Raw genomic sequence first — 16398 nt, 5'->3', positions numbered from 1 at the left:
TCACACATCTACAACAACACACATCACACAAAACACACACAAAATAACAACAAAAAAACACATAAAACACTCAAATCAAACAGAACAAGAGCAGAAATACACAAAATACACACAACAATGAGAAAATCTTTTTACACAGATATCAGTGAATATATTTCCTTAAACATTAGAATAATTATTAGAAACATTAAAGTGAACGAGGGCCTTTGAACTGTGTGTTGCTAACGTGTACGTGCTGTCAGTTACTGTAGGGTGAAGTAAAGGCCAGACTGTAAATATTCCACCTACATATAAACTCAATACGTCACAGACTGAGAATAAATAAATACCACAATGCTGAGGATAGAACGTGTGCACGTATGTGAGCGTGTGCACACGTGTGCAGCATGTCTCATTGTGTGCACGACTATCTCTCCCCTTAGTCCACCATGCAGAATCACAGACACCTGGTTACCATGACAACCGCAGCAGGTTGATAATCCAAGTCTGATTCTCTCACACACGCACACACACACACACACACACTAGAATCATTGAACTTTATGAATATTAAACCTATTTGGTTTTTTTTTTGATGATGACTTCAGTAAAATGAACAGTTATAATAGTGAATGTTCCTACTGTGATATTTTCTATTATCTTTTATTATTTTCCATTGATTCTTCACTGTATTATTATCATAAGGTATATTTGAGAGAATGTCCAGTACTTTATGACTATATTTGTTATTGCACTACATTTACACAAATACAGGAGTTTAGCTGTTGTGAGCGATTTTGTGCACTTCCGTGAGTGGAGGAGACTGGGAGGGATTATCAGAAAAGGGGCGGGATTTACGGTTTGAATTCAGCCACGCCCCTCAGTCATGGTTCAAAAATTAGGTAGTGCAGCTTTAAAACATGTAACAAACAAAAAATCTGTCTGAAAAGTGTTGACGTGTTTCCCTGGCAACCCTTTATCATTATGTATTTATCTTTATTCATTTATATTTCCTCTCCTTTCTCTCTTTTATTTTTTTTCTAATTAAATCTGTCATTCAATCTATTTCTTTGGCTCTATTAACCACATAAATTCCCGTCTGTATCTGTACTTGTAATATTCCTGCATTTTATTATTATGTCATTGTAATTCACTATTAAAAACAAAAGTTTATAACATTTCCTTTAACTGCGTTCTCGTGTGATTATGTAAATATTGTGAGAACTCCTTGGTCTCGTGACGTTAACTGTACTGCACCGTGGAGCACTCAAAACGCAACCGGTGGGAATTGCTGGACGGTGGAGCAAAATTGGATCGGAGACGTGTCGCATCGGAGACGGATCCAGTGGAAACTCCTGGTAAGGTTTGGTAGTAGACAATGAAGCAGAGAAGAAGAGCTCTCCTAAGGGACCTTTACTCTCTCTTAAAGAGTGTGCTGACACGCTCTGGTGGCTGGAGTTAGCGAGTACATTACGGACTGTTGAAGGACTTCCACCTAAAGCGACTTCTGTCCTCAGGGTTTGTACATAATTGATAACAGGATGTAAATACTGTAACTCTTTAAAACGCATCATTTTTCTGTAATTAATTCATCACAATTAACACAATAAAGTCCCAACATTAGTATATACAGTATATGAGGATGGAAGGAACAGTTCTCACAGTATAACCACAGGGTTTCTGAACATATTAATATAATATTATTAATACTAATATTAATAATAGTAGAATTGATTAATGTATTGATTAGACTGATCTATATCAACTCTGTAGTCTGTGTGATCAACTGAGTGAAACTAAACACACACTCAATTACAGTGCGCGCTCCCGTCTTTGTGCACGCCTCCTTGTCTGAATGAACGTGCGCGTGCGTGCGGGAGTGCGCACTGTCGGGCTGAGGGAAGAGAGAGAGAGAGAGAGGAGGAAGAGGAAGAGGAGGAAGAGGAAGAGGAAGAAGAAGAAGAGGATAACATGCACGGAGGCGCGTGGAGCAGAGCAGCAGGGTGAGGAAGAGGAGGAGGAAGATGATGGATGTGGTTCTGTTCCGGTTCCTCTGACACTAACATGGGCTGCATTGGATCCCGGACCATCGGTGAGAACCTTCATCTGTGATGATGATGATGATGATGATGATGAAGAGCGGGTGCTTTTACCAGGGTGTGTGCGTGTGTGCGCGTGCGTGTGTGACGTGATTTACGTGCAGAGAAGAAGAAAAACGCGCCCTTGACGTGTTCGACCACATGGTGACGCGCACGCGCCCCACCTCCGCTACTAAAGCTAAAGGTCATCACAGCAGGTGCACGCGCTTCACCTTCCTCCGTCTTCTCTGTGCGTGACGTCACACGGTGCACACCGGTTCCTTTAGCACGCGCACACACAGGATGAGTCAGTAGAAGTGGGCGGTGCTAAATCAGGGTGTGAATGAGGTCACTGTAAAGTCAAACAGGTTCATGGAGGACTGCAGTCCTGCCTGTTTAACATCAACCATAGTTAATAGATCTATTCTACTAGTTAGAGGACATGTACTCACTTTAGGTGTGTACACTTAACTCAGTGATGTAAAAGGTGTCACTAGTTAGCATCATATGCTAATAAGGGGGCGGGGAAAACTAATTCAGGCTTTCCATTGTCTTAAAAAAACATTCCAACCAATCAGGGTCCTCAATTTGGTTCTAATCCCTCCTACCTCATTTACACAGGGTCTACCAGTGCTTCACTGCTACCACTAGTAGATTTAGGCCCCGCCCACACAGAGACAGGTTGTAATCTAAACGGTAAAGCTATTTATCATTTATACCTTGCGTCCACACGACAACGAAGATTTGGAAGCCAAATACGCTAACTTTTGAAAATGTTTTCTTCTGTATTTACGGCAGAGTGGACGTCACAAGGCGTTTTACTGCCCTCCACTGGTCTTTATTGTAACGACTAGATGGTCCGTACGTTAAGTGTCATACAGGAAGTGCAGCACAGACTTAAAATCATCTAATAGTTCTCTTTAAGACCAAATAAAAAATAAATAGAAAAAACCTCCACTCCTAATCAAGACGTTTGCAAATACAGGTACATCTAAAAAAAATTAGAATATCATGAAAGTGTTCAATATTTTTTGTCACTCATTTCAGAAAATCATATATGACATAGACTAATGACACACAGAGTGAAATATTTCAAGCCTTTATTTCTTGAAATGTTGATGATTATGTCTTACAGATAATGAAAACCCAAAATTCAGTGTCTCGGAAAATTAGAATATTACATAAGATCAATAAAAAAAATGAAATTTTAAACTAAAATGTAAGGCTTGTGAAAAGTCTGTTTATTTCTATGTTCTCAATACTTGGTTGGCCCTCCCTTAGCATGAATGACATCATCAATGGGGCGTGGCATGGCGGTGATCAACCTGTGGTACTGCTCAGGCCTAATGGAAGCCCAGGTTATCTTCAGGTCATCTGTACTGTTGGGTCTGGGGTCTCTCCACCATGGTGCTCATTGAAGCAGCTTCTGGTACCTTTGGTAGTGTGGACAGGTGTGAAGTCTCCATCTCCATAAAGCTGCTCAGCAGAAGGAAGTGCTCTAAAATGTCCTGGTAGATGCTGCGTTGACTGTGGACTTCAGAAAACAATTTTTTTAAACAGTTGAAATATTCTTGATCTTTAATTAGAATACAACACATATTTTTAAACAACTATTCTGTACTTTCACTTTCTAAAATATGCATATAGTTCAAATAAAGTGTAAAATATCAGAGTAACAAACATGAACATGGAAAAATTCATTCTAGAAAAAAAATGTCTGACGAGATTAAAGATAGAGATTGTGTCTCCTTCCTGTTGTAGCGAAACGCATTTTTTATAGCGAGAATTAGCTTTAGTTTAACTAAATAAGTTCTGATGAACTACGAAACGTCTCTGCGCCAAATACCACGTACACGTTCCCTAGAGTTCAGTCAAATGACTCGTTTCACTGAGTAAAAAAATGCTCTAGACATCCGCTTATAGAATATCCATGTCATATTACAGCCAGATTAACGGAGGAGTAGTCATTTGAAAAATGGGGCCCCCTGGCGCCCCATGGCACATATGGCGTATTGGGCCCCATTCATATATTGGTATATTCGTCAATGAATCGGTAACACCAACTGTCACAATATTTGACTCACAAATAAATGAGAAATCAACTTTTGTTTTTCTTTTCTCTTAAGGGGCCCCCCTGGACCCCAAATCAAAAATTGTGCTCCAAACATGGATGCGTTCACATCCATAGATTATAGCTACCATGTTAGCGACAGGACTGTTGTTGTTGCGTACACTAGTTAAAATCACTACTCCTCTGTTATTCATGAACGGATTGGGCTGAAATATGGTAGATATAATCTATGAAAGTTGATTTCTTATTTATTTGCAAGTCAAATATTGTTGGTGACACTGAATCATTGACACGTACAGTACATGAATGTGACTCATTACTCCGTATGTGTCACAAAGGCACCCAATGTTTTTTTTACCTGCACTTTAAAGTAGCTTGATTTCATTTAGTTTGAATGTGAAAACTTTATTATTTTAGTTTCAGTTTCTACTGTTTCTACTGTAATGTGGTTGTGTGTGTTTTTGGATTCATTTTGTCCTTTTGGAGTTTTCTTGTGAATTTTTTGAGTCCTTTTTGGATTTTTTTTTTGGCGTAGAGTTTAATTTTGTTGTTATTTTGTGTGTATTTTACGTTTTTGATGTTGTTTTGTGTGTTTTTGGTTTAATTTGGTCTATTCTTGTCATGTTGTGTCCTTTTGGAGTTCTAGTTGTTATATTTTTCTCTATCATTAGGTGTAACGCTGATGTCGTGTGTTTTTTGTGCCTTTTCGGTGTTTTCCTGAGTGTAATATCATATATAGTTTTTACATTATTGATCAATGAGGGATTAAAGCGTAGAGTGACCTTGATGTTGACCTTGAACTCACTGAGATGGATGAAGGAGAGCGTTCTGTCCTCAGGACGTAGAGCTGTAAAATGAGCGTGAGGCCTTTAATCCAAACGTTTCCCGCTCGCTCCTTTTCTCCGTCTATTCCTGTCTTGGGTCTGCAGCTAAAAATAGAGGCGGTAATAGAGGAGGTCAAGGAGAGATGGAGAGGAGGGAGGGAAAGTGTTACAGTAAATATGGGTCAATAGCTCCTGTCTATGGTAGTTATCTATAGTAGAGCAGCTCCTCTATTAGCTCTCCCTCTACATTAACTACTGTCTGTTCATCAACACTTTCACAGTCAATGTTACAAACCACTGGTTCTCAACCCTTATCAGACCACCACCCCCAAAATAAAGGTCCCAGAGAGCGGGGACCCCCACTGTAGCTGAAGGTGGTTGAACACAGACATGAACATTGAAGAACAGTCATGTGGAGACAGGACCATCTATAAGGGGGAATAAAGGAGAGATTTTTGGGGTCCATCCATAAAGTCAGTAAAATGATGGTCTATTGTTCTATGAATCTGTGATAACCACATTTATTTATTCATCTGAATAATATCCACTGTTATCCAGGAATGTTTATTATTATTATTATTATAGTCATCTTAAAGATGGTTTTAATCACTAATAAAATGGTTCAAAGTGACCAAAAATGGTGGAAAAGTTGGTGAAATGGGATTTTAAAAACCACAGAAATTAGTTCAAAGTTAAAAATTAGAGTGGATAAAAACAGACAGAAAAAGTGATAAAAAGAGGTTAAAAGTACAAATAATGGGTCAATATATGTGACATTAGTGCTGAAAATGTGCAGAAAAGGGATTGAAATATGATATAAAAGTGTCAGAAATGGGAGAAATGTAGCAAAAATGTATTAAGAGGAGCAAAAAATATGGCAAGAAAAAGTGATGAAAATAAGTTAAAATATGGTGAGTTTGGTGTTGTTGCAGAAAAAAAGGTAAAAATAAGCAAAAATGGGTTCAAAATTGTTCAAAATATATTCTTAGTTTGTTGACCGTGGCTCAGGTGGTAGTGGGTCGTCTTCTGATTGAGAGGTTGGGGGTTTGATCCCAGTATCTGACTATGTGTCGAAGTGTCCTTGGGCAAGACACTGAACCCTAAGTTGCTCCCAGTGGTCGACTAGTGCCTTACATGTCAGTCCTGTCCCACTGGTGAATGAATGTGAATGAGCTGATATGGAAAGAGCTTTGAGACTGTTTCAGTGGTGATAAAGCTCTATATAAATCATGTCCATTTACTGTTCCATTTTTGAAGGCATCTGGCGACCCCCTCCCAGTGTCCTGAGACCCCAAATAGGGTCCTGACCCCAAGGTTGAAAACCCCTGGTTTAGAGTCAGTGTGAGATTAATCAAACCTCCTCCAGCCGTTTACTCTGAAAAGGTCAAACAAAACAAAATTTGAATTCAACGTTGCCATGGTAATGTCCTTTGATGTGAGCAGAGGTACAAACAGAGGCTGTGAGCACATCCTCCCACCAGGGGATCCGACTCAGTTTAGAAGATATATCCGTGATCCTTCATAGAAATGAGAAATATCTGATGTTCTCTTTGTTGGCTGTAAAACGTGTACCAGAGCAGGTGGAGGTGGTCTGAGGTTCAGCGTCCTCGTTTCCACGTTTCCTCTAATCGCTCTGACGTGGGAGAAAAGTGCAGCTGCACATCAGGAGGAGGGAGTGCTCTGCTCCTCTGCTCCTCTGCTCCTCTGCTCACATCGCCTCCTTCTCTCCAACATCTGAAGCTTAAGAACGTAAACGGTGATTCATCTGCTTCTGATACAGATGGAAACAACAAACTGGTTCTGCTGCTGATTGATGAACGTGGGAATCCTGTTCATCAGATTAAACTATTCATGGAGAAAAATATTATAGATTTAGTAAAACAGCACAAAACCACAGTTTAAACAGACAAGTACACAAAGAAACAAAAATACACACAAAACAGAAAAGCTACACAAAATGACTCCTAAAAACATAGAGAACAGAAACACGTACCTCATTATCAGGTCTGAGCAGAAGTAGGAGGAGCCAACAAAGCTTTCTACAGTGGTTTAGATGAATGTGATGATGATGAGGAACAGGTTGGCACACACACACACACACACACACACACACACACACACACACACACACACACGGGTGGTGGCGAGCACGACTCCTTGTTGGCTCAGAGAAAGTGCGGGTGAGTCAGAGTGCAGACTTCACTGTGAATCATCGACACACACACACACACACACACACACACACATTGTTTCTTTGTTTCACGCACAGACAACCAAGATAAATTCCTTGTACTGTCCTAAAAACTGTACTTGGCCATTAAAACATTTCTGATTCAGACACGCACGCACGCACACACACACACACACACACACACGCACACACGTACGTTCTACAATGACACACTTTCTTAAGACATTCAGTGTGTGTGTGTGTGTGCGTGTGTGTGTGTGTGTAAAGCACCGTATTCTGAATTTTTGTGTTTCCATTTCCAGCAGTAGACGCGGTGCCGGTACGGAAAGATGGTGATCAGGTAAGACGTCTGATATTCATGTTCTTACTGATTATTCAATAATAATAAGAAAAATAATTATCATTATTCATAATTACTGGTCCTATTAACGAGTTTTCAGAATCTCTATCAGATCAATAACACAATTTGAACTGATGATAGGTGGCCCCAAAAACATAGCCCCGCCCCTTTACACTAGGTGCTAAGCTAGGTGCTAAGCTAACCTAAACATGTGGGACTGGTCTGTGGTTTGGAGAAAGAAGCACATTTACCATCTACACACACACAAAACGCAAACCTTCCACAGTCTCAATATTTGTGACGAGTACCTTCAAAATAAAGGGGTGTGGCACCTTTTAATTAGGGGCGTGGCATTTAAACCAGCCAATCAGAAGTAATCTCTGTGTGGGAAGTTAAACCACAAGTCATTGAAGCTCAAACCATGACTCAGCAACATTAATAGCCATGTTTAGACAATTTGGGAAGTTTTTGAAATACAGGAACGTAAATGTATAAATCTGATGATTTAATTATAATAAATAATAAAACATGAGTCAGCATCTCTTCATAAACCCATAAAAAGTGAAATAAACCAACCTGTCAATGACTGTGAGACTTTAGTGCTGCTATAAGTTGAAGATGATCCAGTGTCTCTGTCCTGAACGTCTTGGTCCTCTCGTTCTCTCTGATTGACAGCATGGCCGTGCTGAGTTTTCCTGGGAGGGAATCAACGTAAGTTTGGTTTCCTTTCACTCTTTTGTCACATTTATCCTCCTCGTCCTGTTCCCTGGACGTGAACTCAAGCCATTAAATACAGTTTTTATACAATTTCTGTCTGAAAAGGTGAAAAAAAATAATCACATTTTAAACAACACATGATTTAAAAACAGTAAATTTACACTGACTATTATACTATATTTTTCCCACACAATGAAACATATAAAAACCATGTTACTAAATTATCAAAGACAAAGTTAGCTTTACTACATTTAATATCTGAGGATTCTTTCTGTTTTTTTCTTATTTAAGTCGTACATTTTTAGTTATTTAATATTAATGTCCAATTATCTATTTGTTTATGGTATTTTTTCATTTAGTTGCTATAATGTTATGTCTCAATTATATATTCAAAGATAACTTCTGATTGGCCCGTTTAGATCATTTTCCGCCCACAAATGACTAACTTTAACATTTGTGTGGTTAGCCTTTGAGTCTTATTTGCTACTGTTAGTATTTGTTTGGTGATCTTTTGTGTATAAATTGCTAATGCTAACGTTAGAGTTTTCTTGTAGCCTTAATTGCTAACATTAGCATCTGTTTGATGAAACAGTTTCTTTGTCTTTTTCCTTCTTCCCCCTTTGCGTCTGCAGCTGTCCATGGAGGACACCACCTCCATCCTTCCTCGTCTGAAGAGGAAGTCCGCTAACAGCTACGGGATCGGCGCCCTGGCTAAGTCGTCTCTGACAGGTGTGTCAGGTGTGTGTCTGTGCTACATGGTAAATCAGCCCCATGTTGGCTCCACTCGCTCCGTCAGCACTGAAGCTAACAAGCTAACAAGCTAACAAGCTGTGTCTGTGAGCAAAGATTGTTCCCATTGTTCCTCCTCTTAACGCTGACTCACCACCGTTAGCTTAATACGGAACACGTTTCATTAGCAGAGGAAGTATTGAATTGACTTTTTGCTTGTGCTTCCTTACTTTTTAGCCAATGAGGACACACTCCTAATAAACTCCACCCACACGAGACATTTGTGTCAAGAATCACAAGCAAACAAGCAGGAAGTGGAAACATTACGAGTAATATGTCTTATTTTTAGAGGACTTTTTTGGTAAAGTATTATTTTTTGTTTGCAATTCTCAATTTTGTGGTTGTTACTTTTTGACACAAATCTGATTCATACACACGTAGCATAAAGATAATCTAACACACTTGGACAAATTTGGGAACAATCTTTGAAACAAACTTTTTAAAACAGACGAGCTCAGTCTGAAGAGGAGGAGGAGCTTGGAGCCAACATGGTCGCCCCTGTGGGTGTCCCTCCCTATGATCACTTCCCCCCTCTTCTCCATTGAAATCAATGACTCATCAATGTGTCATTGAGGGAAATCCAATCAGGAGCTTAGATTGAAAGAAGTCAGACTCTCCACAGGCGTGACTTGGTGTTTGTCGTCGCCGTGCAGTTCAAAGTGTGTGTGTGTGTGTGTACTTTGAGTTTTTGTGGCCTTTAACAGATTGTCTTTGTCCCAAACACAAACCTTAATCTCCCATCATAGTCTCATCATAGTCTGGACTCCTAAAAGTCTCGGTCTAGTCTTGGTGTGTTCTGGTCTACGATCAACTGTTCGTTTGACACCCTAAACTAGTTTTAGGTCCCATCATGGATCTTTCAGATGATTTTCCATCTTCTCCACCCTGACCCCGCCCCCTTTACCTTCCCCGGCTGAAGGTGCAGGGGTTGTGACACTGTGTGTGTGTGTGTGTGTGTGTGTGTGTGTGTGTGTGTGTAGGCGTATCCCGCTCCATGAAGGATAAGGTGACCAAACCCACGGCCATGGCCCAGGGCCGCGTCGCTCACATGATCGAGTGGCAGAGCTGGGGTAAACCATCGGCGGGGCCCCAGGGGGGGGCGGGCCGTAGCAACCTGCAGAGGGAGAAGGAGAGGAGGATGGAGAACGACGCCTACAGCGACCTCAGCGACGGAGAGAAGGAGGCGCGCTTCGCTGCAGGTGAGAGAGAGACTTCACAACGACCTTTGACTTTGGGTTAAAGCAGGGCTTCATCAATATATTTTTCAATTATAATTACATCATAATTGTAATTCATTACCAATTACAATTCTAATTGATCTCAACCCTGGTTATAAGTAACTATTAACTTATAAACACAGTCATTTAATCTAATGTATAAAGGTCTACAGTGTTGTTATTGAATGTTTATAAATAGATAATAGCTAATTAAAATCTGTGCTGTGATTATAACCTAATTATTAAATCTATATTTTCCCTCCGTTTTTACTCAGGCATCATGCAACAGTTTGCTATTTCAGAGGCAACGCTGTTCGGCTGGAACTCAAACGACGGAGAAAGTTTAGGAGCCGGTTCAAACCACGGCAGCGTCGCTCAGCTCAGTGAGGTCAACCAGGAGAGCATCACCAGCCAAGGTAGAGTTAGCCCCGCCCACAAACTCATTTAGACCGTTTATACAGTATATAACCTACACAAGTATATGACTCAGGCTCAGTCTGGTAGCTATGGAAACCCATTTAAAGCAGAACTAAGTAACTTGTGCCTAGCGCTCCCCCTAAAGGTCCTTTTTGGTTATGTCACTGTCGTAAACACCCCCCGAGGCAGCAGCTCCTCCCCCCAGATCCAATGAGACGGGCAGCGGGAGGCTTCCTAAACATACCGGGGCAAAATTAAAGCAGTTACCTTTTTGAATAACACAAACAATCGTTCCCTGGTAATGACGTCACCAAAAAGCACCACTGTGTTCAAGCGACTCATCACGGGCGATTGAAGCGACTGGAGTCGCTACAGTCGCGTTCGGTGTGAACGCACCTTTAGTGTGTATTGGGCTGTCGTAAAGCAGTACGTGTTGTCGTGGGAACGAGAACAGAGATGCGAGTTGCATGTGCAGTTTTCTGGCCAGAGACAGGAGGGGGTGAAAGACCCCCAATCACCCTGAGAAGGACTATGAGAAGGATTTATTAAGGTGAAAAATTACTCAGCTCTGCTTTAAGCCAGTCAAAAAAAAACTAGGAAAAGTAAAAACTCTTATGTCATATTTATGAGATCAAATCTCACAAATATGAAATACTAAGCCATAATAATGTGATACTAACTCATAAATATAAGATACTGACTTACTCTTTAATAATTATGAGATACTAAGTCCTAATTATCAGATACTATCTCAGAAATATAAGGCATCATTTTAAGATATTATTGGATAATTATTATTTTACTATTCCTAGTTTTTTACAGGTGTAAATATACTTCCATGGTGAACTTTAACTCTCTATGTTTCCCTTTGCTCCGTGCTTACGTCACTGTTACCTCCTCTCCTCTTGTGTTCAGATCAGCTGATTCATCACTCGTCAGCTGACGTCTGGCCTCATACCTACGTCTCCCAGGGCCTGTACTGTCTGTCCTCCTCTGACGCCTGGGAGCCAATCACAAGCCAGCCCTCGGGCATGGCATCACCCGCCGCTGGCTCTTACATCCTTCCTGCAGGTAAACAATGACAAGTATTGATCAGTTTAAGACACTTAAACTGATCTAACTCTAAACCACTGGTTCTCAACCTTTTTTAGACCACCACCTCCAAAATAAAGGTCCCATAGAGCAGGGACCCTCCAAAATAAAGGTCCCATAGAGCAGGGACCCTCCAAAATAAAGGTTCCAGAGAGCAGGGACCCCCACTGTAGCTGAAGGTGGTTGAACACAGACATGAACATTGAAGAACAGTCATGTGGAGACAGGACCATCTATAAGGGGGAATAAAGGAGAGATTTTTGGGGTCCATCCATAAAGTCAGTAAAATGATGGTCTATTGTTCTATGAATCTGTGATAACCACATTTATTTATTCATCTGAATAATATCTACTGTTATCCAGGAACGTTTATTATTATTATTATAGTCATCTTAAAGATGGAAATCCTGGTTTTAATCACTAATAAAATGGTTCAAAATGACCAAAAATGGTGGAAAAGGAGGTGAAATGGGATTTTAAAAACCACAGAAATTAGTTAAAAGTTATAAATTAGAGTGGATAAAAACAGATAGAAAAAGAGAAAAATGGTTCAAAGTGTAAATATTGGAACATTTAGTTTAAACTGGTAAATAATAAACATGACAAATGGTGAATGTGGTTAAATTTGTAAAAATAATCATGAAAAAAGGTTAAAAGTGACAATAATGGATCAATATATGTGAGATTAGGTGTAAAAGTGGTAGAAATGGTTTATAAGTGATGAACATGTCTGGAAATGTGATGTAGAAGTGTCAGAAATGTGAGAAATGTAGTAAAAATATATTAAAAGAAGCAAAAATATGGCAAGAAAAAGTGATAAAAATAGGTTAAAATATGGTGAGTTTGGTGAAGTTGTAGAAAAATGGTAAAAATAAGCTAAAATTGTTCAAAAAATATTCTTAGTTTCTTTAATGCATTTGACGATCCTCTCCCAGTGTCTCGCGACCCCATGGTTGAGAACCCCTGGTCTTTATCTATAGAGTTATTTACACAGCTTTGTGTGATGTTCCAGGTGGAGGCAGCGATGCCGCTAACACTCCCGCGGAGCCTTTCGATGGCTCCATGGCGTTCCTTCAGCATCATCAGCTGGTGGTGCAACAACAGAGTCAAATACAGCAGCTCCAGCAGCTCCATCAATACCAGCAGCACCTCCTGCAGTACCAGCAGCAGGTTGGAACAAACGCCACGCTCCCACATGTTTAGGAAACTACAGAACATTCAGAACGGTTGGGAATAAATAAGGAAGTGGAGAACTTTCAGGAAGATTCTAGAAGATTGAGAACAATTTATGGGAAGTATAAGAACATTCAGGACAGTAAGGTCAGGAACAAACAGGAAGCTGCAGAATAATTTGTACGAACCTACATCTGTAAAAAGCCAGAGCTAACGGTTGCTAATGCTAACGTCTCTTTAACAGTCACTGACGGTTTATTGTTGTTTGTCAGTCGTTGGACCATAGACTGCCAAGTGGGTCGCCTTCACTCCAGGCCACGCCCACCAGCACCATCCACAGCCTGGCCCCGCCCACACACCCTCGGCTGGCCGACCTATGGGGAGCAGCGCAGGTCGAGGCTCACCAGGTATTGGCCAATCAGACGAGCCCTTTTATTAAATACACCATTCAATGACGGCGGTGCACTGTTAAAGAAATTCACTTCTAGTTGTGTTAATAAACTAGTTATGGTTCATTTTAACTTTCCACACAGAGATGGATTCTTATTGGCCCGTTCAACATCCTGTTCAGCCCTGACCTTCAAACTTATTGGACAAAAATAAAAGACATATATTAGTAGATGTCAATAGCTCCTTTGTTACAGATATATAAAGAATAGATTTGTTCTATTTCTGACAGTCTGAGCAGCGTCTGTTTCATATTTCTTCCAAACATGTGAATCTTTACAGGTGAGAGAGAAGGTGTGTTCCACATATTAAAGACAGGAAATGTGCTTCTTTCTCTGAGACTGGGAAGGGATTCATACAGAGACCAGTCCCACATGTTTGGGTTAGCTTAGCATGTAGCAACAAGTCCCACATGTTTTGGTTAGCTTAGCATCTAAAAAACAATCCCACATTTTTGGGTTAGCTTAGCACGTAGCCACTAGTCCCACATGTTTGGGTTACCTTAGCATGTAGCCACCAGTCCCACATGTTTGATTAGCTTAACATGTACATCCCACATGTTTGGGTTAGCTTAGCATCTAAAAAACAATCCCACATTTTTGGGTTAGCTTAGCACGTAGCCACCAGTCCCACATGTTTGGGGTTAGCTTAGCGTGAGGCAATTACCAAACAGTCTCACATGTTTAGGATAGCATAGCATGTAGCCACCAGTCCCATACGTTTGGGTTAGGGCTTAGCATTGTAGCCACCAGTCCCATACATTTGGGTTAGCTTAGCATGTAGCCATCAGTCCCACATGTTTGGGTTAGCTTAGCACGTAGCCACCAGTCCTATACGTTTGGGTTAGCTTAGCATGTAGCCATCAGTCCCACATGTTTGGGTTAGCTTAGCACGTAGCCACCAGTCCCATACGTTTGGGTTAGCTTAGCATGTAGCCATCAGTCCCACATGTTTGGGTTAGCATAGCATGTAAGTGCACTGAGTGAGCAGGGTCAAAGGGTAAAGGGGCGTGTCCACACTGATGTGTGATCAGGTATCTCAGGTGTAATGAAGTTGTGTTTAATGTGTGTCCTGGTGGGCGGGGCTTTGTTTATATCAGCAGGCGTGGTTAGCTCACACATCAGTGTGTGCGCAATGAGCGACCAGCTGCCAGAGACCAGTCCCACAGGTAGGAGACAGAAGGTCTGCATGGAGCTGCATGGTGATGAGGATCAGCCTGGTTTCTCACAGCGGCATGACTGTGACGTTTGCATTAGCCTGAACGCTAACAGGAAACGCTAACAGGAAACGCTGCCGCTGTAGGACGCACTCCTGTGTGGGCGTGTCCTGATGAATCCTGTGCTGACTCTACAGGTGGAGACGGTGGGAGGAGCAACAGAGGATTCCGACGGATTCCCTTATCAGCGTGACGATGATGACGAAGAGCTGACGAAGGTGAGCCACAAGTTGTGAACACCACAGATTAGTGCTGTGCGATATGGAGAATATTTTATATGACAATATAGGTAGATTTATATCCTGATATAATATTTCCTCCTTAAAATTACATGAAATAAATGAAAAAATGCTATTCATTATTATATGTGAAAATAAACTAAAAAAAAAAAATCCAAAATAAATGGTACTTCTCCTTTAAGAATCTTCTCAATGAAGGAATATTCGTGACTTTTGCTACATATACTGTTTTCACATGTTCTGATTTGTAAATTTGTATGTAGAAATGCCACCAGGGGGCGCAAAAACCAATAATAATGTTCACTGCCATGGTTTTAAACCGTACCTGTAGTGAATTTTACTGGACAAGTTCCATCAAACATCACATATGATAATAGAGGTTTGGTTCAGGTATATTCTTTAAATTAGTGATATGAAATGGTACGGTAGATGTTTTTATATGGCACATCATTACCTGTGGCGTGTGTTTCCTGTACAGATGGACGAGGTCACTCTGACCCTGGAGCGTGAGCGCCGCTCGCTAACGCCGTCACCGCTCAGAGACGACGCCTCCTCCACCAGAGGATCCAGTCCTGGACTTCCTGCGCTGAGCGTGGAGCTGGAGCGGATAGCGTACGACGTCTCGCCTTGCGCGGTCCAGACACTGGAGGAGGAGACGGAGGAGGGGCCTATCGTCGTCGTGGCGACTAACTGAACTCTAACAGGGACTGATCAACTTCAATAAGGAACCAGCTATTATCCCCACGCCCAATATTTACAGACTCTTCTTTGTGAAGGATTACCAACACAAACTGATGCCCCGCCCCCTTTTGGACGGGACACCGTGTGGGAACGAATCTGCTGGATTTACTGACCAAAGACGCTGCACGTGGTCAGAGCGCTCGGATCAGGAGCTAATTTACATCAGTCACAAGATAACACGATGACCAGTCGAACTGTTACAGCGTCTTTGACGAGAGAACACATTTGAACCGTTTCCTGACCGTGCGTGTCAGATCACGCCTTTCACTCAGCGCACACACACAGGATGCTGATTGGGCCGAGCGGCGAGAACAAGAATAATTCACCCAAAACGATCCAGGGATGTTTGATAATAATTCATCCAGACGTTCAGTTAGTTCTTCTGTTAGCTTCATAACATTAGTGTGATGATGTCATCCGATCCGAGCGCTCTGATTGGCTGACAGACAGATGATGTGAAACAGCAGAAGTGCATGCTTTCTGCCCAACACTATATAACACACTATAACAGTATACGACGGCTTTTTATAAGAACAACCCCTGGGGATCAATAACTGGATCAATAACTTCTGTATTGTATGAATGTACGACTGTAGGTTTGTATGAATGATCTGCTGCTGCTGATAATGGGACAAATATATTCTACACACAACACGTCGTTTGTCACTGTGTCACAAAGAGATGGGAATGAAAATCAATATCTCAACTTATCTAATCTCATCTAAAGTTATCTTAACTTATCTCATATTATCCAGTGTAAACGTCTCTTCTAGATTTCACTTTTCCTCATTGATCAAATCTCAAATTATTTCATCCAAACATATTTAAATTCAATTTATTCAATTTCTTCTCATCTAAATTCAAGTT

At 41.0% G+C, this 16398-nt stretch overlaps 1 protein-coding gene and 1 long non-coding RNA gene across 7 annotated transcripts; one reads left to right on the top strand and one right to left on the bottom strand.

The window, feature by feature from the left end:
* The first annotated feature begins 1846 nt into the window (after positions 1-1846).
* On the top strand, positions 1847-16183 carry LOC114460960 (protein FAM131B-like). Of its 6 annotated transcripts, none has more exons than XM_028442864.1 (11): positions 1847-1982; positions 7446-7483; positions 8159-8194; positions 8833-8938; positions 9970-10188; positions 10482-10622; positions 11539-11694; positions 12728-12885; positions 13161-13295; positions 14689-14769; positions 15269-16183. In XM_028442864.1, the coding sequence occupies exons 4-11, from the start codon at positions 8839-8841 to the stop codon at positions 15482-15484; spliced, it is 1206 nt and encodes a 401-aa protein (XP_028298665.1). In that variant the 5' UTR covers positions 1847-1982; positions 7446-7483; positions 8159-8194; positions 8833-8838; the 3' UTR covers positions 15485-16183. The 6 variants fall into 6 exon arrangements, with proteins under 6 accessions (XP_028298665.1, XP_028298666.1, XP_028298661.1 ...); XM_028442860.1 differs by having other exon boundaries at positions 1858-2071; XM_028442861.1 differs by having other exon boundaries at positions 1859-2071; positions 8833-8929.
* LOC114460961 (uncharacterized) lies at positions 3224-12834 on the bottom strand. The gene is made up of 5 exons (XR_003673780.1): positions 12706-12834; positions 8060-11688; positions 6946-7154; positions 4934-5057; positions 3224-3591 (listed from the first exon to the last, which is right to left on the bottom strand). It is a non-coding gene; the product is annotated as an uncharacterized LOC114460961 (long non-coding RNA).
* Positions 16184-16398: the final 215 nt, after the last annotated feature.

This window comes from Gouania willdenowi, unplaced genomic scaffold, assembly GCF_900634775.1.
Source record: "Gouania willdenowi unplaced genomic scaffold, fGouWil2.1 scaffold_85_arrow_ctg1, whole genome shotgun sequence".
NCBI lineage: Eukaryota > Metazoa > Chordata > Actinopteri > Blenniiformes > Gobiesocidae > Gouania > Gouania willdenowi.
Note: the sequence above shows the minus strand (reverse complement) of the source record. Positions and strands in the feature narration are given on the sequence as shown.

What these genes read in the sequence shown, in the direction of transcription:
- LOC114460960 (XM_028442860.1), top strand. Translation starts at nt 2,011, where the DNA reads ATGTGGTTCTGTTCCGGTTCCTCTGACACTAACATGGGCTGCATTGGA. An exon ending in GTCTCTGACAGGTGTGTCAG is followed by an intron (nt 8,939 to 9,969) that starts GTGTGTGTCTGT and finishes GTGTGTGTGTAG; the next exon opens with GCGTATCCCGCTCCATGAAG. An exon ending in ATGACGAAGAGCTGACGAAG is followed by an intron (nt 14,770 to 15,268) that starts GTGAGCCACAAG and finishes TTTCCTGTACAG; the next exon opens with ATGGACGAGGTCACTCTGAC.